The 22,971-nt window shown below is 38.5% G+C and overlaps 1 protein-coding gene across 1 annotated transcript in view; it reads right to left on the minus strand.

Moving 5' to 3' along the window:
• LOC133560976 (DENN domain-containing protein 11-like) overlaps positions 1–18,414 on the minus strand; it is a 30,818-nt gene extending 12,404 nt beyond the window's left edge. The window contains exons 1-3 of the mRNA XM_061914055.1: positions 17,895–18,414; positions 12,408–12,507; positions 288–446 (exon numbers count right to left, since the gene is read on the minus strand). Coding sequence (XP_061770039.1) covers positions 288–446; positions 12,408–12,507; positions 17,895–18,216 — 581 coding nt within the window. The 5' untranslated portion in view covers positions 18,217–18,414. The remainder of the gene's footprint in view (positions 1–287; positions 447–12,407; positions 12,508–17,894) is intronic.
• Between the last annotated feature and the right edge of the window lie 4,557 nt (positions 18,415–22,971).

Genomic DNA, 22,971 nt, shown 5'->3' on the forward strand with positions numbered 1-22,971 from the left:
AAGAATTTTATTTTACACGACTATAGTCAAATATATCATAGAAAAAAAACATTTTGAGAACACATTTTTTTACATGAACTGTGCAGAAATATTTTACTAAATATATATTTTTAAAAGTTTAATGAAAAACATTTCAATAAAAAATATTTTCAGATATTTTCATTAAATAAAAGTCTCAATTTTGTGTGAACAAATCGTGTATGAACACTGGAACTCTGGGGGTTGAACAAAGAGTGCCCCCTAGAGGCCCCTACACCAGGATCCAGGGAGTCCTCGTCTTGACTCACCTGACCTGGTGCTCCAGGAAGCCCATGTAGCGATAAAGTAAGGTGTACGAGGGCGACAGGATCCCCACCGACTTCATCCTGGCGCCGCGCTCCGCCGGGCTCTCCACCGCCATGTTGGCGAAGCAGGCCAGACCGAAGTAGCGGCCCTTGCGGAAGTATCTGGGGTTGGGATGGGGAGAGGGTGCGTGGACAAAGACATGAATCATGGAGGCACCGGCAGATGGCTGAGCTCTCGTTTGAATTCTTTATTTAGCCTTTTTCTCAACATGCAACACAGAAAGTCCTTGGTGACTGGAAAGAATATGCAAATATTAGTAAATAAAGTAATTTAATAAGAATGTGAGAAAAATATAGAAATATTTGTTGAGTGATAAAACAAAATTAAATATATATTAATGACGTAATAAGAGATCCATTCTGTAGTCAAATTAAATACATGTAAATGTAATTTAATTAAAATATAAAATGTGCCCCCACTACATTAGGTTGGAGGAATATGGAGAGTTTCACTGTGCAATAAAATAAATAAATACAAATTAAATTATGTATGAATAAATTAAATACAGATAAAAAATAAAGTAATTTAATAAGTATGTGAGAAAAACATTGGAATATTTGTTGAGTGATAAAACAAAATGAAAAATATATTCATCACCCACTTAATTTTGTAGTCAAATTAAATAAATAAAATACATTTAAATGTAATTTAATTAAAACATAAAATATGTGGAGTTTCACGGTGCAGTAAAATAAATAAATAAGAATTAATTATATATGAATTAAATTAAATATAATTAAAAAATAAAGTCCACCAGCTATTTACATGAAGTCTGTGATAATAGAAACCTGCAAAAAAAGGTATGTCATTTTACAAGATTAAAGTCAAATATATTGTGAAAGTCGTATTTATTTTCAGAAAAAAAGTCAGAATTTTACAAGAAAACCGTGCAATTTTACACGAATATAGTCAAATATATCAAGAAAACGAGTCTTTATTTTTGGGGGGAAAAATACAATTTTTGTGAGAAAAAAGTTATTGTATTTTACAAGAAAAAAAAGTTGTACATTTTTAGGAAGAAAGTATGTACCAAAAAACATTTTAGTCAAATATATGACAAGCTTTTTTTTTGAAGAAAAAAAACTTAATATTGTGAGAAAAAAAGTTGTCATTTGACTACAAGTGCGTGTAAATAAAGAAAAAAATATATTTTAAGAAAAAAGTTTCACATTTTTCTAAAAAAAAAGTATGCTATTTTACATGATTAAAGTCAAATATGTTGTAAAAAAAAAAGAAGAAAACAAGTCTTTTTTGTTTTTGTTTTAGAAAAATACAATTTTTGTGAGAAAAATTGTTTTATTTTACAAGAAAAAAAGTTTTACATTTTTAGGAAGAAATTATGTAACAAAAACGATTTTAGTCAAATTTATGACAAAAAGTTGTTTTTTCTTTTAAACAAAAAACATTTTAGTCAAATATATGACAAGCTTTTTTTTTTTGAAGAAAAACTTAATATTGTGAGAAAAAAAGCTGCCATTTGACTACAAGTGCGTGTAAATTAAGAAAGAAAAATATTTTAAGAAAAAAGTTTCACATTTTTCAAAAAAAGTATCCTATTTTACATGATTAAAGTCAAATTATATTGTAAAAAAAAAACAAAAAAAAACAAGTCTTTTTTCTGTTTTAGAAAAATAGAATTTTGTGAGAAAATTTGTTTTATTTTACAAGAAAAAAAGTTTTACATTTTTAGGAAAAAAGTATGTAACAAAAACGATTTTAGTCAATATTATGACAAAAAGTTGTTTTTTCTTTTAAACAAAAACGTAATATTGCGAGGAAAAAAAGCTGTCATTTGACTACAAGTTTGTGTAAATATAGAAAGAAAAATATTTTAAGAAAAAAGTTTCACATTTTTCTAAAAAACAAAGGATGCTATTTTACATGATTAAAGTCAAATATGTTGTAAAAAAAAGAAGAAAACAAGCCTTTTTTGTTTTTGTTTTAGAAAAATACCATTTTTGTGAGAAAAATTGTTTTATTTTACAAGAAAAAAAGTTTTACATTTTTAGGAAGAAATTATGTAACAAAAACGATTTTAGTCAAATTTATGACAAAAAGTTGTTTTTTCTTTTAAACAAAAACCATTTTAGTCAAATATATGACAAGCTTTTTTTTTTTTGAAGAAAAACTTAATATTGTGAGAAAAAAAGCTGCCATTTGACTACAAGTGCGTGTAAATTAAGAAAGAAAAATATTTTAAGAAAAAAGTTTCACATTTTTCAAAAAAAAAGTATGCTATTTTATATGATTAAAGTCAAATATATTGTAAAAAAACAAAAACAAAAAAACAAGTCTTTTTGTTTTACATTTTTAGGAAGAAAGTATGTAACAAAAACGATTTTAGTCAAATTTATGACAAAGTTTTTTTTCTTTTGAAGAAAAACTTAATATGAGGGGAAAAAGCTGCCATTTGACTACAAGTGCGTGTAAATTAAGAAAGAAAAATATTTTAAGAAAAAAGTTTCACATTTTTCAAAAAAAAGTATGCTATTTTACATGATTAAAGTCAAATTATATTGTAACAAAAAAAAGAAGAAAACAAGTCTTTTTTGTTTTTGTTTTAGAAAAATACAATTTTTGTGAGAAAAATCGTTTTATTTTACAAGAAAAAAAGTTTTACATTTTTAGGAAGAAAGTATGTAACAAAAACGATTTTAGTCAAATTTATGACAAAAAGTTGTTTTTTCTTTTAAAGAAAAACTTAATATTGTGAGGAAAAAAAGCTGTCATTTGACTACAAGTGTGTGTAAATGAAGAAAGAAAAATATTTTAAGAAAAGAGTTTCAAATTTTTCGAAAAAAAAGTATGCTATTTTACATGATTAAAGTCAAATATATTGTAAAAAAACAAAAACAAAAAAAACAAGTTCTTTTTTTTTAGAAAGATAACATTTTGTGAGAAAAATTGTTTTATTTTACAAGAAAAAAAGTTTTACATTTTTAGGAAGAAAGTATGTAACAAAAACGATTTTAGTCAAATTTATGAGAACGTTTTTTTTTTCTTTTGAAGAAAAACTTAATATGAGGGAAAAAAGCTGCCATTTGACTACAAGTGCGAGTAAATTAAGAAAGAAAAATATTTTAAGAAAAAAGTTTCACATTTTTCAAAAAAAAGTATGCTATTTTACATGATTAAAGTCAAATATGTTGTAAAAAAAGAAGAAAACAAGTCTCTTTTGTTTTTGTTTTAGAAAAATACCATTTTTGTGAGAAAAATTGTTTTATTTTACAAGAAAAAAAGTTTTACATTTTTAGGAAGAAATTATGTAACAAAAACGATTTTAGTCAAATTTATGACAAAAAGTTGTTTTTTCTTTTAAACAAAAACCATTTTAGTCAAATATATGACAAGCTTTTTTTTTTTGAAGAAAAACTTAATATTGTGAGAAAAAAAGCTGCCATTTGACAACAAGTGCGTGTAAATTAAGAAAGAAAAATATTTTAAGAAAAAAGTTTCACATTTTTCAAAAAAAAGTATCCTATTTTACATGATTAAAGTCAAATTATATTGTAAAAAAAAACAAACAAAAAAATAGTCTTTTTTCTGTTTTAGAAAAATAAAATTTTTGTGAGAAAAATTGTTTTATTTTACAAGAAAAAAAGTTTTACATTTTTAGGAAAAAAGTATGTAACAAAAACGATTTTAGTCAATATTCGCTGCTGTGTTGGATCCGCTTTGGACTGGACTCTCGCGACTGTGTTGGATCCATTATGGATTGAACTTTCACAGTATCATGTTAGACCCGCTCGACATCCATTGCTTTCCTCCTCTCCAAGGTTCTCATAGTCATCATTGTCACCGACGTCCCACTGGGTCATTATTGTCACCGATGTCCCACTGGGTGTGAGTTTTCCTTGCCCTTATGTGGGCCTACCGAGGATGTCGTGGTGGTTTGTGTAGCCCTTTGAGACACTAGTGATTTAGGGCTATATAAGTAAACATTGATTGATTGATTGAAAATTATGACAAAAAGTAGTTTTTTCTTTTAAACAAAAACTTAATATTGTGAGGAAAAAAAGCTGTCATTTGACTACAAGTGTGTGTAAATGAAGAAAGAAAAATATATTTTTTTAAAAGTTTCACATTTTTCGAAAAAAAAAGTATGCTATTTTACATGATTAAAGTCAAATATATTGTAAAAAAACAAAAACAAAAAAACAAGTGTTTTTGTTTTACATTTTTAGGAAGAAAGTATGTAACAAAAACGATTTTAGTCAAATTTATGACAAAGTTTTTTTTTCTTTTGAAGAAAAACTTAATATGAGGGGAAAAAGCTGCCATTTGACTACAAGTGCGTGTAAATTAAGAAAGAAAAATATTTTAAGAAAAAAGTTTCACATTTTTCAAAAAAAAATATGCTATTTTACATGATTAAAGTCAAATATATTGTAAAAAAAAAAAGAAGAAAACAAGTCTTTTTTGTTTTTGTTTTAGAAAAATACAATTTTTGTGAGAAAAATCGTTTTATTTTACAAGAAAAAAAGTTTTAAATTTTTAGGAAGAAAGTATGTAACAAAAACGATTTTAGTCAAATTTATGCCAAACAATTTTTTTTTTCTTTTAAAGAAAAACTTAATATTGTGAGGAAAAAAAGGTGTCATTTGACTACAAGTGTGTGTAAATGAAGAAAGAAAAATATTTTAAGAAAAGAGTTTCAAATTTTTTGAAAAAAAAGTATGCTATTTTACATGATTAAAGTCAAATATATTGTAAAAAACAAAAACAAAAAAAACAAGTTCTTTTTTTTTAGAAAGATAACATTTTGTGAGAAAAATTGTTTTATTTTACAAGAAAAAAAGTTTTACATTTTTAGGAAGAAAGTATGTAAAAAAACCCATTTTAGTCAAATTTATGAGAACGTTTTTTTTTTCTTTTGAAGAAAAACTTAATATAAGGGGAAAAAAGCTGCCATTTCACTACAAGTGCGTGTAAATTAAGAAAGAAAAATATTTTAAGAAAAAAGTTTCACATTTTTCTAAAAAAAAGTATCCTATTTTACATGATTAAAGTCAAATTATATTGTAAAAAAAAAAAAAAAGAAAACAAGTCTTTTTTTTGTTTCAGAAAAATTAAATTTTTGTGAGAAAAATTGTTTTATTTTACAAGAAAAAAAGTTTTACATTTTTAGGAAGAAAGTATGTAACAAAAACGATTTTAGTCAAATTTATGACAAAAAGTTGTTTTTTCTTTTAAACAAAAACTTAATATTGTGAGGAAAAAAAGCTGTCATTTGACTACAAGTGTGTGTAAATGAAGAAAGAAAAATATTTTAAGAAAAAAGTTTCACATTTTTCAAAAAAAAAAGTATGCTATTTTACATGATTAAAGTCAAATATATTGTACAAAAACAAAAACAAAAAAACAAGTATTTTTGTTTTAGAAAAATAGAATTTTGTGAGAAAAATTGTTTTATTTTACAAGAAAAAAAGTTTTACATTTTTAGGAAGAAAGTATGTAACAAAAACGATTTTAGTCAAATTTATGACAAAGTTTTTTTTTCTTTTGAAGAAAAACTTAATATGAGGGAAAAAAGCTGCCATTTGACTACAAGTGCGTGTAAATTAAGAAAGAAAAATATTTTAAGAAAAAAGTTTCACATTTTTCAAAAAAAAAGTATGCTATTTTATATGATTAAAGTCAAATATATTGTAAAAAAAAGAAAAAAACAAGTCTTTTTTGTTTTTGTTTTAGAAAAATACCATTTTTTTGAGAAAAGTCGTTTTATTTTACAAGAAAAAAAGTTTTACATTTTTAGGAAGAAAGTATGTAACAAAAACGATTTTAGTCAAATTTATGCCAAACAATTTTTTTTTTCTTTTAAAGAAAAACTTAATATTGTGAGGAAAAAAAGCTGTCATTTGACTACAAGTGTGTGTAAATAAAGAAAAAAAAATATTTTAAGAAAAAAGTTTCACATTTTTCTAAAAAAAAGTATGCTATTTTACATGATTAAAGTCAAATATATTGTAAAAAAGAAAAAGTCTTATTTTTTGTTTTAGAAAAATAAAATTTTTGTGAGAAAAAGTTTTACATCTTTAGGAAGAAAGTGTGTATTTTTTCTTTTAAAGTTTTTCTTTTAAAGAAAAACTTAATGTTGTCATTTTACTAGAAGTGCGTATAAATAAAGAAAAATATTTTAAGAAAAAAGTTTTACATTTTTCTAAAAAAAAGAAGGTAGGGTCTCCCAAGGCAAACTGAGGGATCAGACAAAGAGCAGCTCGAAGACCTTTATGAAGATGAAAAACCATGGACCCAGATTTCCCTCGCCCGGACGCGGGTCACCAGGGCCCCCCTCCGGAGCCAGGCCCGGAGGTGGGGCACGATGGCGAGCGCCTGGTGGCCGGGCCTGTTCCCAGAAGAGGCAACGTGGGTCACCCCTCCAATGGGCTCACCACCCATAGCAGGGGCCATAGAGGTCGGGTGCATTGTGAGCTGGGCGACAGCCGAAGGCAGGGCACTTGGCGGTCCGATCCTCAGCTACAGAAGCTAGCTCTTGGGACGTGGAACGTCACGTCACTGGGGGGGAAAGAGCCTGAGCTAGTGCGCGAAGTCGAGAAATTCCGGCTGGATATAGTCGGACTCACTTCGACGCACAGCAAGGGCTCTGGAACCACTTCTCTCGAGAGGGATTGGAACCTCTTCCACTCTGGCGTTGCCGGCAGTGAGAGGCGACGGGCTGGGGTGGCAATTCTTGTTTCCCCCCGGCTCAAAGCCTGTACGTTGGAGTTCAACCCGGTGGACGAAAGGGTAGGCTCCCTCCGCCTTCGGGTGGGGGGACGGGTCCTGACTGTTGTTTGTGCTTATGCACCAAACAGCAGTTCAGAGTACCCACCCTTTTTGGGAACACTCGAGGGAGTACTGGAAAGTGCTCCCCCGGGTGATTCCCTTGTCCTACTGGGAGACTTCAACGCTCACGTTGGCAACGACAGTGAAACCTGGAGAGTCGTGATTGGGAAGAATGGCCGCCCGGATCTGAACCCGAGTGGTGTTTTGTTATTGGACTTTTGTCCTCGTCACAGTTTGTCGATAACAAACACCATGTTCAAACATAAGGGTGTCCATATGTGCACTTGGCACCAGGACACCCTAGGCCGCAGTTCCATGATCGACTTTGTAGTTGTGTCATCGGATTTGCGGCCTCATGTTTTGGACACTCGGGTGAAGAGAGGGGCGGAGCTTTCTACCGATCACCACCTGGTGGTGAGTTGGCTGCGATGGTGGGGGAGGATGCCGGACAGACCTGGGAGGCCCAAACGCATTGTGAGGGTCTGCTGGGAACGTCTGGCAGAGTCTCCTGTCAGACAAAGTTTCAATTCCCACCTCCGGTAGAACTTTGAACATGTCACGAGGGAGGTGCTGGACATTGAGTCCGAGTGGACCATGTTCCGCACCTCTATTGTCGAGGCGGCAGATCGGAGCTGTGGCCGCAAGGTAGTTGGTGCCTGTCGGGGCGGCAATCCTAAAACCCCTTGGTGGACACCAGCGGTGAGGGATGCCGTCAAGCTGAAGAAGGAGTCCTATCGGGTCCTTTTGGCTCATAGGACTCCGGAGGCAGTGGACAGGTACCGACAGGCCAAGCGGTGTGCAGCTTCAGTGGTCGCGGAGGCAAAAACTCGGACATGGGAAGAGTTCGGGGAAGCCATGGAAAACGACTTCCGGACGGCTTCGAAGCGATTCTGGACCACCGTCCGCCGCCTCAGGAAGGGGAAGCAGTGCACTATCAACACCGTGTATGGTGCGGATGGTGTTCTGCTGACCTCGACTGCGGATGTTGTGGATAGGTGGAAGGAATACTTCGAAGACCTCCACAATCCCACCAACACGTCTTCCTATGAGGAAGCAGTGCCTGGGGAATCTGTGGTGGACTCTCATATTTCTGGGGCTGATGTCGCTGAGGTAGTTAAAAAGCTCCTTGGTGGCAAGGCCCCAGGGGTGGACGAGACCCGCCCGGAGTTCCTTAAGGCTCTGGATGCTGTGGGGCTGTCTTGGTTGACAAGACTTTGCAGCATCGCGTGGACATCGGGGGCGGTACCTCTGGATTGGCAGACCGGGGTAGTGGTTCCTCTCTTTAAGAAGGGGGACCGGAGGGTGTGTTCCAACTATCGTGGGATCACACTCCTCAGCCTTCCCGGTAAGGTTTATTCAGGTGTACTGGAGAGGAGGCTACGTCGGATAGTCGAACCTCGGATTCAGGAGGAACTGTGTGGTTTTCGTCCTGGTCGTGGAACTGTGGACCAGCTCTATACTCTCGGCAGGGTTCTTGAGGGTGCATGGGAGTTTGCCCAACCAGTCTACATGTGCTTTGTGGACTTGGAGAAGGCATTCGACCGTGTCCCTCGGGAAGTCCTGTGGGGAGTGCTCAGAGAGTATGGGGTATCGGACTGTCTTATTGTGGCGGTCCGTTCCCTGTACGATCAGTGCCAGAGCTTGGTTCGCATTGCCGGCAGTAAGTCGAACACATTTCCAGTGAGGGTTGGACTCCGCCAAGGCTGTCCTTTGTCACCGATTCTGTTCATAACTTTTATGGACAGAATTTCTAGGCGCAGTCAAGGCGTTGAGGGGTTCCGGTTTGGTAACCGCAGGATTAGGTCTCTGCTTTTTGCAGATGATGTGGTCCCAATGGCTTCATCTGACCGGGATCTTCAGCTCTCGCTGGATCGGTTCGCAGCCGAGTGTGAAGCGACCGGAATGAGAATCAGCACCTCCAAGTCCGAGTCCATGGTTCTCGCCCGGAAAAGGGTGGAGTGCCATCTCCGGGTTGGGGAGGAGACCCTGCCCCAAGTGGAGGAGTTCAAGTACCTAGGAGTCTTGTTCACGAGTGAGGGAAGAGTGGATCGTGAGATCGACAGGCGGATCGGTGCGGCGTCTTCAGTAATGCGGACGTTGTACCGATCCGTTGTGGTGAAAAAGGAGCTGAGCCGGAAGGCAAAGCTCTCAATTTACCGGTCGATCTACGTTCCCATCCTCCCCTATGGTCATGAGCTTTGGGTCATGACCGAAAGGATAAGATCACGGGTACAAGCGGCCGAAATGAGTTTCCTCCGCCGTGTGGCGGGGCTCTCCCTTAGAGATAGGGTGAGAAGCTCTGCCATCCGGGAGGGACTCAAAGTAAAGCCGTTGCTCCTCCACATCGAGAGGAGCCAGATGAGGTGGTTCGGGCATCTGGTCAGGATGCCACCCGAACGCCTCCCTAGGGAGGTGTTTAGGGCACGTCCAACCGGTAGGAGGCCACGGGGAAGACCCAGGACACGTTGGGAAGACTATGTCTCCCGGCTGGCCTGGGAACGCCTCGGGATCCCCCGGGAAGAGCTAGACGAAGTGGCTGGGGAGAGGGAAGTCTGGGTTTCCCTGCTTAGGCTGTTGCCCCCGCGACCCGACCTCGGATAAGCGGAAGATGATGGATGGATGGATAAAAAAAAGTATGCTATTTTACATGATTAAAGTCAAATATATTGTAAAAAAAAAGTCATATTTCTTTTCAGAAAAAAAAGTACGAATTTTACAACAAACCATGTAATTTTACATGATCATAGTCAAATATATCAAGAAAATAAGTATTTTTAAAAAAATCTTTAGAAAAATAAAATTTTTGTGAAAACAATTTTTGTATTTTACAAAAAAAAGTTTTACATTTTTAGGAAGAAAGTATGTAACAAAAACGATTTTAGCCAAATTTATGACAAAAAGTTTTTTTTCTTTTAAAGAAAAACTTAATATTGTGAGAAAAAAGTTGTCATTTTACCAAAATTGCACATAAATGAAGAAACAAAAATATTTTACAAAAACATCAAGAAAAAAGGTGTTAAAAGTTTCTAAATAAAAACAAAACATGCTATTTTACATGATTAAAGTCAAATATATTGTGAAAAAGTCATATTCCTTTTCAGAAGAAAAAAAATCGTAATTTTACAAGAAAATCGTAAATTTACACGTTTGTAGTCAAATATATCAAGAAAACAAGTCTTTTTTTCCCCCCAGAAAAATAGTGTGACAATAAAGTTATCTTACAAGAATTGTGTCAAAATATTTTAGGAAAAAAATACTTTAAGAAAAATTTACTTTTTGCAGAAAAAAATATTTTCACATTATTAAAGTCAAATATATTGTGAAAAAGCCTAATTTCTTATCAGACAAAAAGTCATAATTTTACAAGAAAAACGTGTAATTTTACACGATTATAGTCAGAACAAGTTTTGTTTTTTTTATATTAAAACGCATTATGGTGAGAAAAAAGTTATTTTACAAGAATTGGGTAGAAATATTTTAATGAAAAATTGTTTAAGAAAAAAATATTTTAAGAAAAACGTTGAACCAATTATGCCATTTTACAAGATTAAAGTCAAATATATTGTGGAAAAAGTCGTGATTATAATGTAATATGTCATTTTATACGACTATATTCAAATATATGATCAAAACAAGTCTTTTTTTTTTCAGAAAAAGTCAATATTGTGAGAAGTTATTTTACAAGAACAATTATTTTATGAACAAAGTATAGCAATTTTTAAAGTGAAATATGAAGTGAAAAAAGTCATAGTTTTTGTAGAAAAAAAGTTGTCATTTTACAAGACAAAAATAAGTAATTTTATACGATTTTACTTTTACTTACAAAAAAGGATGCTATTTTACATGATTAAAGTCAAATATATTGTGAAAGTCATATTTCTTTTCAGACAAAAAGTCAGAATTTTACAAGCGAACTTGTAATTTTACACGAGAAAACAAGTCTATTTTTTTTAGAAAAGAGAAACATGAAGAGTCCAGTTGTGATGGATCGAGAAATAGATCAAAGAATGATAAATGTGGAGAGACTTCTCCAACGATGAAAACAAATATATTATACCGTATTTCCTTGAAATGCCGCCGGGCGGGGCGCTAATTAATTTAAAACCTCTTCTCACTCCTGCGCTTACCAAAGGCAAGCGGTAAAAGTAAGCATGCGCTAATTATTTTAAAACATCTTCTCACTCCGGCACTTACCAAAGGCATGCAGTAAAAAATTGAGTGTCATGTAAGGATACCATCATGAAAAGCACATTTAATTGAAAAAAAACATTATTATGGTCTTACCTTTACTTATAAATGAAATCCATGCCAGCTCCTTCTGATCAAAAGCATCGATAAGTTTATAAAAGTCTTCCTTATCTTTCTTCAGTTTTAAAAGTTTCTCTGTCTCGATGGAGATCTTCCTTTATTACCTCCTGCTTCGATTAAAAGTCCAGTTTAGAAAACTGCTATCAGACTGCTGCTATCAGTTAGCGCGGCTACTACGACAGAATTACCCTCGAACAACTCCCCCTCCCGTTCTGCTCTGCAGGTGATCTCTTTATCCCACCGCTGCCACCAGGAAGTGTTATTATATAAATAATACACTGGGTATTTAGGACTGGAACATGCTTTATTTCAGCCCGGTTGTTTACATAGCCAGCATAGGTGTTACATCCCAAAAAGTCCGTTGTCATATCCGTCCCAGCACAATTCACGTCACTCATTGTCACTTCTTCTGCAGCCGAGTAGTCGCAAGAAGGATCACTAGCGCCCTCTACCACCAAGAGGCGGGAGTCATTTAATGATTCATATTTGACAGACGCAGCTACGGTATTGTGACGGTCTCAAGCCGTCGTCTTGCGGGTTCCCAGGACCACCAAGGAAGGACATGGCTTGAGCAGTTTGACTTTGACTTTCGACGTCGCCTCCTCGCCGCCCTGCCTGTCTGTCGGCTCCACCTCTCCACAGCTATATTAATAAAAAATAGCTGCTCACTGTTCTTTTTAGCATACCGGTATTCAAATCCTACTGAATAGCTCTTAATCTTCTTCCCTTTATGCGATTTCAAATTACCGGTATCGAAATCAGCCTCCTCCATTTTGAAAAGGATGACAGGGGAAGTGTCACTCGTGACGTCACGAGTTTGACCCGGCGGTAATACTAAGCATGCGATAATTATTTTGCGAAGCGAGTTTGACCCGGCAGTAATTCAAGGCAGGCGCATACTATATGCAATTCAAGGAAATACGGTTTATTGAAAAAGTAATAAAAATGTAATATTTCAAGTGACTTACATGAAGTCTGTGGTGACTCTGTGGGAGCCACTGGCAATGGCTTTGAACTCCACGCCTTCCAGGTCCATGTCTGTGGGCAGGCACCACTCCAGCATGTTGCCTGCACACACACACACACACACACACACACACACACACACACACGCACACACACACACACACACACACACACACACACACACACACACACACACAACACTGTGGTAAACAAAATACATATTACATATCAAACCAACTGGAATTTGAACCTGGTACCCCTGTATTGGGAGCCCACAGTGTTGACCGTTGAGCTATCCTGGGCCACTTTGATTGTTGATTTTTGCTCAAATACAAATACAATCATTAAATTATTATTGAGGTGAAACAAAAAAACTTTTTCTTCCAAGTTATGTAATTGAACCTAGTACTACTGAGTGACAGGCAGCAGTTTTAAACATTACGCTCTCCTGGGTCCGTTGGAATACTGATGTTCGCTCATATATAAATGTAATCAGTGAATTATGATGGAGGTGAAACAAAAAAATAGATCTTCCAAGTTATGGATTTGAACCCAGTAGTACTGACTGAGAGGCAGCAGTGTTAACCACTGAACTATTTACTTGTTGTAAATGGAGTCCGGCTCATTCACTAATGTAACCGTGAACCATGTCGCAGAAAATTACAATTGAGGTTGAATTAAATTTTGAACTTAAGTTACATATCAAACCATCTGGAATTTCAACCCAGTACCTCTGTATTGGGAGTCAACAGTATTGACAATTGAGCTATCCTGGGTCACTTTGATTGTTGATTTTTGCTCAAATACAAATACAATCATTAAACTATAATTGAGGTGAAACAAAGAAAAAATGGTTCTTCCAAAATATGGAATTGACGCCAGTACTACTGAGTGAGAGGCAGCAGTCTTAACCATTCCGCTATCCTGGGAATGTTGGAATACTGATGTTCGCTCATATACCAATGTAATTAGTGAATTATGATGGAGGTGAAACAAAAAAACTAGTTCTTCCAAGTTATGGAATTGACGCCGGTACTACTGAGTGAGAGGCAGCAGTCTTAACCATTCAGCGATCCTGGGTCTTGCTGAGAGAATAGTTTTCATAATATACAAATGCAATCATTAAACTATGATTGAGATGAAACACAGTAGCTTTTCAGAGAAGATTTCGGGCCCCAATGACAAATATAATTGAGGAGTCGTGTCTTAGTTATCAATCCAATCCACTTTATTTGTACAGCACATTTAAACAGAAATGTTTCCAAAGTGCTGCACAACAATGTTAAAAACGATATTCAAATATTATCCTTAGCGCCACCAATGACTGAATAAGAAACAAACACAAAAATTATAATTATAAAAACAAATTAAAAATAAATATGATCAAAAACGATTTTAAAGGGTAAAACCAATTAAAACAATAAATAAAAATCATCAACATTTTAAAAACACTGAGAACCACACAACTCACATAGTGTTGAAAGCCAAAGAAAAAAAAGTGGGTCTTAAAATGAGACTTAAAACATGGAGGGGCAGAGTGTTCCAGACCTTAGGCCCTGTCTCTCCTGGTTTTAAGTCTGGTCTTGGGCACCACGAGATGGAGCTGGCTCTCGGACCTCAGAGCGCGCACAGGTGTGTAAATTTGGATGAGGTCTGAGATATAATGATATTAAACTACAATGTAGGTGAAACAAAACACTGGAGCTATGTAAGTTACCTAGTTACCAGAGCAGGATTTGAACCAAGCACCCTTTGTTGGTGGCTAAGAGCGAAGCACTGATCTATCCTTGGTCTTCTTGGGGGAAGATTCCGGGTCCCAATGACAAATGTATCCGAGGACCAGTCTTGATAAACTACGATGGAGGTGAAACAAAACTTGGGAGATTTTTAAGTTACCTAAGGTCCTGACTTGGAATGGAAGCCATTACTTCTTTATGGAAGCCAATGCTTTTAACTGATCAGCTATCCTGGATCTTGGTGTCATTGTTTAGCTCACGTTTAAGACATATTTTTTTTAGAACGGATCAATTTTAACAATTTTCCAGCTACGTCTTTATTCAACACACAATGACTAGGGAAGGTTGTTTGGTTTGGTCATATAAGTAAATGCTATGTTATCATTTCAAAAGCCTTTCAAGGTTCCTTGACCTTAATTACTCATATTGTCCACAAGATGGCAGCCAATATTTAGCATTGAGAGACCACCTGGTATTTAAGATTGATTTGAACGCACTTGGCGATGCTTTGTTCGACTCACATTTCAGCTTTTTCTCATTACATACACATTTTTTTTTTGCTCTTTTTGCTGACATTTTTAGTATTTGTTCCAATGTAAGAATAGAACAAAAATTATAATGCGATTAACTGCATAGCTTAGTTTGTCAACAATTCTGCCTGTACAAAAATATTAGAGTTCAGTTACACATTGCTATGCGAAGGGTAGTTTTTATTAAAACATTTATTTTAATGTTTATTAATTCATTTTGTATTATTTTAATGTATTTTTTTCTGTTGCAATAGCTTGGCTATATTGTTATTTACGCCACTACCTCAATACACTTCAGAGTTTGAATTAAACAAATATACAATAATGAGTAATATGTAAACAAATAATATAACACATGCCATATAATAAATATAACAATACATAAACAATTGTATTTTTTATGCGACGTTTTTATATGAAATACACAACTTTCAAAATTTGCACAAAATATCTGTGTCGGACCAGTATCGCCATTACCAGCCTGAATTTTATTCGGTAATGCATTGGAAAGAAAATCAGCCGTATCGCACATCTCTCTAATGTTAGTACATGAATTTATCATGAATTGATTAACGTGGTTCCCGACTTAAAAACGTTGAAAAACTTATTGGGGTGTTACCATTTAGTGGTCAATTGTACGGAATATGTACTGAACTGTGCAATCTACTCATAAAAGTTTCAATCAATCAATACAATTTTGTACTCATATCTTATGTCCTTTCAGATTTATGTATACCGTTTTATATACATTAATGCATTTTATTTTTATTATTTGACGGGTTTTTTTATTGTTAAAATATTATACTTTTTTTAAATTCAATATTTACATTGAAAACACAACACACACATATATATATAGATAGATAGATGGATAGATATACATACAGGACTTTCTCAGAAAATTTGACTATTGTGATAAAGTCCTTTTATTTTCCATAATGCAACTAAAAACATGAAAATGCCATACATTCTGGATTCATTACACATCAACTGAAATATTGCAAGCCTTTTATTATTTTAATCGGCCTGTGGCATTGCTGAGGTGTTATGGATGCCCAGGATGCTTCAATAGCGCCCTTCAGCTCATTTGCATTATTGGGTCTGGTGTCCTTCAGCTTCTTCTTCACAATACCCCACAAATTCTCTATGGGGTTTAGGTCAAGAGAGTTGGCAGGCCCATTGAGGACAGTAATGCCATGGTCAGTACACCAGTTACTGGTGGTTTTGGCACTGTGAGCAGGTGCCCGATCATGCTGGAAAATGAAATCATCATCTCCATGGAGCTTTTTAAAAGATACAGCTTCAATAGCAGCAATAGCTTCCATCTGTTGTAAAGCTCTATGGAGATGATGATTTAATTTTCCAGCATGATCGGACACCTGCTCACAGTGCCAAAACCAGCAGTAACTGGTGTACTGACCATTACTGTCCTCCATTGGCCTGACAACTCTCCTGACCTAAACCCCATAGAGAATTTGTGGGGTATTGTGAAGAAGAAGCTGAAAGACACCAGGCCCAATAATGCAAATGAGCTGAAGGCTGCTATTGAAGCATCCTGGGCATCCATAACACCTCAGCAATGCCACAGGCCGATTGCCTCCATGCCACGCCGTATTGATGCAGTAATCCGTGCAAAAGGATTCCCAACCAAGTACTGAGTGCATTAATTGACATTTTCAAATGTCTGTTTTTGTTTTGCTGTTATAAATCTTTTTTTTTTCTTGGTCTGAGGAAATTTTTTGAGATGGGATTTTTGAGTTTTCTTACGCTGTATGCCATAATCAGCAATATTAAAATAATAAAGGCTTGCAATATTTCAGTTGATGTGTAATGAATCCAGAATGTATGACATTTTCATGTTTTTAGTTGCATTACGGAAAATAAAGGACTTCATCACAATATTCTAATTTTCTGAGACAGTCCTGTATATATATATATATATATATATATATATATATATATATATATATATATATATACATATATATATATATATATATATATATATATATATATATATATATATATATATATGTGTGTGTGTATATATATCCCTGAAAGACCCGGACATAGAAATACATGAATACAAAAATATTCCACCTGTCAGATGGTGTTGTAGGGGGCATTTGGGAATTAAAATGAAGTGATGGCAAAATTTTCATATTTCGATAAGGTTTAATGGAACCGTTGTAAAGATACAACGTTGGGTGAAAATGTTAGCAAAATTTTCCATAAGCCATTTGTATTCATTTTCTGAACATGTTCCACATGTTTTCACTTCAGTCAAACAACTAAGGGTTCATTTGAATGCTTATTGCTCATCACCTTGACTCAGAACACTGTAAAATAACAATTATAATAACATTACTCGTTTTTATGAACAGTCAATTTTATTTGAATCAAAGACGAACTTCTATGGTGGTCTATGCTGTATATACAAGTTCTGCATTGTTCTTCTGGCAGGCAACCAGCATGCATGTGCTGACTAAGTTCACTTGCAGTATGCAGTATATGTGTGTGTGTGTGTATATATATATATATATATATATATATATATATATATATATATATATATATATATATATATATATATGTATATGTGTGCATGTATGTATGTATATATATGTGTGTATATATACGTATATGTGTATATGTATATATATATGTGTGTATGTATATATGTGTATATGTATATATGTGTATATATGTATATATATATGTATGTGTATATGTATGTGTGCGTATATATATATATATATGTGTGTGTGTATTTATATATATATATATATATATATATATATATATATATATATATATGTATGTATGTATGTATAAATGTGTGTGTGTGTGTGCGCGCGTGTACATACGCCTTGTTACGCCCACTATAAAAGTGTCCCTGCAGTCATTTTGCTGCTGTTATATTTCTCACTATGTGGATCCCTCAACTCACTGCACACTTCACCGAGAGAAATCAGCTAATATAATATGATATAATATAATAGGACCCCGATCCCGAAAGGGACCAGCGGTAGTAGATGGATTGATGATATAATATATTACAATTTAATTACAATAGGTAAAGTAGGGTGTACCCCGCCATCTGCCCGAATACAGCTGAGATAGGCTCCAGCACCCCAAAAGGGACAAGCGGTAGGAAATAGATGGATGGATGATCAAGTTGATGAGATGTTTATTCTGCCATGTTGCATACTTGAAGCCGCACCTGTTCTGGTGTTGAAGGCCACCACGAAGACGGACACGATCTGGTCCTTCTCCCCCTCCCAGGTCAGCATCCTCTCCTCCAGCCGCACGTCCCCGCCTCCTGACTCCCAGGGATGCCGCGCCCTGTCCGGGTGTGGCGCGTCACCCGTGCCCGCCTGGGTGATGGAGGTGGCGGGCGGGGCCGGGGCGCTAGAGGGACCGCTGCTCCACCCGAGCCTTCCCGGCGCCGAGGGGCCGGAGAGTCTGTCTTGTCCGTCTGCGCCACCGCGGGACGGAACCTCTTCCCAGTCCAGCAGAGGGGCTCGGTCCGACCGCTCCACCATGCCGCCTTGACGGCTCGGAGGCGGCGTCTCCCGTGGATGCTCGCACCTCAAGGCAGCTCCCGCATCGCCGCTTCCCCCTAAAAGCTCGGAAGAGATGTCATCTTCTTCCCAAAATGCAGTTCTGGAAGATTCCTTCCACCACCTTCGACCATCAACGTGACGCCGCGCCTCCGTCCAGCGCGGGCTGCGTTCACAACAATCTCACTTTGGCTGCAAAATGTGCGCAAAACAAACCCTGGCGAACGTTTCAGAACGTTAGTCTTCTTGAACGCGCACCGCACGGCTACCTTCTTCCAATCCGCCGCACTTTCTCTACAAATGTGTTCTAATCGAAAAAAATGTGTTCTAATCGAAAAGTATTCCCCACATTGTAATGAAGACGCAAGTATATAAATCAGGATTAAATATTGATTTATTTTTAGTTGTATATATTGATTGGGTAAAATTGTAGTAGTAGGAATCTGTTGAATGCGACCGTCAGTACCCGATCGATCCACGCATGCGTCAATTTCGTTTTCTTTCTCGTATCCCCATTTACCCAAGAGGAGGTTACTTTGGCTATTTTATTGGTATTTTAATTAAATAAAACGACCTAGAAAATGATTTTTAATGTTATCATATTGCAGGCAAACATAAAAAGTAAAATCCAAATTCTCACATTGGGTTAAATGATTTCAAATTATTAATAAAATCTTGAAAAATAGTTAAAATCAATCAATTCCTTTTATTGTCATTGTCATAATAGGACTTAAGTCATACATGTCAACAAGATTTTGTTTTTTATGTACCCCGCCTTCCGCCCGATTGTAGCTGGGATGGGCGCCAGCGCCCCCCGCGACCCCGAAAGGGAGTAAGCGGTAGAAAATGGATGGATGGATTTATTTTTCAAAATTATCATATTTATTGCAGGAATTTAAGTTGTTTTAGATAAGCCCAGTTTTTAACATATGTATTTTATTTTTTCACGTGCATATATTGTCTCTTATATTCAATTGAACTTTTTAATGCCAGGTTTTGTTTGTATGGCGATTGCATTTAATTTGATTTATTAAGTGAACTGCTCAATCTTTTGTTAAATATTGAGTTATATCGTATGGGACGTGCGTATTTTAATTCGCCACAGAAAAGGTTCATTTGGCGATTTTATTGGTATTTTCATGAAAGAAAACGACCTAGAAAATGCTTGTTAATGTTATCATATTGCAGGCAAACATAAAAAGTAAAACCCAAAATCTCACATTGGGTTAAATGATTTCAAATTTTTTAATAAAATCTTGGAAAATCCATCCATCATCCATCATCTTCCGCTTATCCGAGGTCGGGTCGCGGGGGCAACAGCCTAAGCAGGGAAACCCAGACTTCCCTCTCCCCAGCCACTTCGTCTAGCTCTTCCCGGGGGATCCCGAGGCGTTCCCAGGCCAGCCGGGAGACATAGTCTTCCCAACGTGTCCTGGGTCTTCCCCGTGGCCTCCTACCGGTTGGACGTGCCCTAAACACCTCCCTAGGGAGGCGTTCGGGTGGCATCCTGACCAGATGCCCGAACCACCTCATCTGGCTCCTCTCGATGTGGAGGAGCAGCGGCTTTACTTTGAGTTCCTCCCGGATGGCAGAGCTTCTCACCCTATCTCTAAGGGAGAGCCCCGCCACCCGGCGGAGGAAACTCATTTCGGCCGCTTGTACCCGTGATCTTATCCTTTCGGTCATGACCCAAAGCTCATGACCATAGGTGAGGATGGGAACGCAGATCGACCGGTAAATTGAGAGCTTTGCCTTCCAGCTCAGCTCCTTCTTCACCACAACGGATCGGTACAACGTCCGCATTACTGAAGACGCCGCACCAATCCGCCTGTCGATCTCACGATCCATTCTTCCCTCACTCGTGAACAAGACTCCTAGGTACTTGAACTCCTCCACTTGGGGCAGGGTCTCCTCCCCAACCCGGAGATGGCACTCCACCCTTTTCCGGGCGAGAACCATGGACTCGGACTTGGAGGTGCTGATTCTCATTCCGGTCGCTTCACACTCGGCTGCGAACCGATCCAGCGAGAGCTGAAGATCCCGGTCAGATGAAGCCATCAGGACCACATCATCTGCAAAAAGCAGAGACCTAATCCTGCGGTTACCAAACCGGAACCCCTCAACGCCTTGACTGCGCCTAGAAATTCTGTCCATAAAAGTTATGAACAGAATCGGTGACAAAGGACAGCCTTGGCGGAGTCCAACCCTCACTGGAAATGTGTTCGACTTACTGCCGGCAATGCGAACCAAGCTCTGGCACTGATCGTACAGGGAACGGACCGCCACAATAAGACAGTCCAATACCCCATACTCTCTGAGCACTCCCCACAGGACTTCCCAAGGGACACGGTCGAATGCCTTCTCCAAGTCCACAAAGCACATGTAGACTGGTTGGGCAAACTCCCATGCACCCTCAAGAACTCTGCCGAGAGTATAGAGCTGGTCCACAGTTCCACGACCAGGACGAAAACCACACTGTTCCTCCTGAATCCGAGGTTTGACTATCCGACGTAGCCTCCTCTCCAGTACACCTGAATAAACCTTACCGGGAAGGCTGAGGAGTGTGATCCCACGATAGTTGGAACACACCCTCCGGTCCCCCTTCTTAAAGAGAGGAACCACCACCCCGGTCTGCCAATCCAGAGGTACCGCCCCCGATGTCCACGCGATGCTGCAAAGTCTTGTCAACCAAGACAGCCCCACAGCATCCAGAGCCTTAAGGAACTCCGGGCGGATTTCGTCCACCCCTGGGGCCTTGCCACCGAGGAGCTTTTTAACTACCTCAGCGACCTCAGCCCCAGAAATAGGAGAGTCCACCACAGATTCCCCAGGCACTGCTTCCTCATAGGAAGACGTGTTGGTGGGATTGAGGAGGTCTTCGAAGTATTCCTTCCACCTATCCACAACATCCGCAGTCGAGGTCAGCAGAACACCATCCGCACCATACACGGTGTTGATAGTGCACTGCTTCCCCTTCCTGAGGCGGCAGACGGTGGTCCAGAATCGCTTCGAAGCCGTCCGGAAGTCGTTTTCCATGGCTTCCCCGAACTCTTCCCATGTCCGAGTTTTTGCCTCCGCGACCACTGAAGCTGCACACCGCTTGGCCTGTCGGTACCTGTCCACTGCCTCCGGAGTCCTATGAGCCAAAAGGACCCGATAGGACTCCTTCTTCAGCTTGACGGCATCCCTCACCGCTGGTGTCCACCAAGGGGTTTTAGGATTGCCGCCCCGACAGGCACCAACTACCTTGCGGCCACAGCTCCGATCTGCCGCCTCGACAATAGAGGTGCGGAACATGGTCCACTCGGACTCAATGTCCAGCACCTCCCTCGTGACATGTTCAAAGTTCTTCCGGAGGTGGGAATTGAAACTTTGTCTGACAGGAGACTCTGCCAGACGTTCCCAGCAGACCCTCACAATGCGTTTGGGCCTCCCAGGTCTGTCCGGCATCCTCCCCCACCATCGCAGCCAACTCACCACCAGGTGGTGATCGGTAGAAAGCTCCGCCCCTCTCTTCACCCGAGTGTCCAAAACATGAGGCCGCAAATCCGATGACACAACTACAAAGTCGATCATGGAACTGCGGCCTAGGGTGTCCTGGTGCCAAGTGCACATATGGACACCCTTATGTTTGAACATGGTGTATGTTATCGACAAACTGTGACGAGCACAAAAGTCCAATAACAAAACACCACTCGGGTTCAGATCCGGGCGGCCATTCTTCCCAATCACGCCTCTCCAGGTTTCACTGTCGTTGCCAACGTGAGCGTTGAAGTCTCCCAGTAGGACAAGGGAATCACCCGGGGGAGCACTTTCCAGTACTCCCTCGAGTGTTCCCAAAAAGGGTGGGTACTCTGAACTGCTGTTTGGTGCATAAGCACAAACAACAGTCAGGACCCGTCCCCCCACCCGAAAGCGGAGGGAGCCTACCCTTTCGTCCACCGGGTTGAACTCCAACGTACAGGCTTTGAGCCGGGGGGAAACAAGAATTGCCACCCCGGCCCGTCGCCTCTCACTGCCGGCAACGCCAGAGTGGAAGAGGGTCCAATCCCTCTCGAGAGAAGTGGTTCCAGAGCCCTTGCTGTGCGTCGAAGTGAGTCCGACTATATCCAGCCGGAATTTCTCGACTTCGCGCACTAGCTCAGGCTCTTTCCCCCCCAGTGACGTGACGTTCCACGTCCCAAGAGCTAGCTTCTGTAGCTGAGGATCGGACCGCCAAGTGCCCTGCCTTCGGCTGTCGCCCAGCTCACATGGCACCCGACCTCTATGGCCCCTGCTATGGGTGGTGAGCCCATTGGAGGGGTGACCCACGTTGCCTCTTCGGGCTGTGCCCGGCCGGGCCCCATGGGAACAGGCCCGGCCACCAGGCGCTCGCCATCGTGCCCCACCTCCGGGCCTGGCTCCAGAGGGGGGCCCCGGTGACCCGCGTCCGGGCGAGGGAAATCTGGGTCCATGGTTTTTCATCTTCATAAAGGTCTTCGAGCTGCTCTTTGTCTGACCCCTCACCTAGAACCTGTTTGCCTTGGGAGACCCTACCAGGGGGCTTTATGCCCCCGGACAACATAGCTCCTAGGATCATTGGGACACGCAAACTCCTCTACCACGATAAGGTTGCAGCTCAGAGAGGAGATCTTGGAAAAAAAAAAAAATATATAAAATAAATATAAATAGAAAATAAATATAATTTAAAAAATGACATAAAAAAAAAAAAAAAAAAAAAAAAAAAAAAAATCTCGT

This window comes from Nerophis ophidion, linkage group LG10, assembly GCF_033978795.1.
Source record: "Nerophis ophidion isolate RoL-2023_Sa linkage group LG10, RoL_Noph_v1.0, whole genome shotgun sequence".
Taxonomy (NCBI): domain Eukaryota; kingdom Metazoa; phylum Chordata; class Actinopteri; order Syngnathiformes; family Syngnathidae; genus Nerophis; species Nerophis ophidion.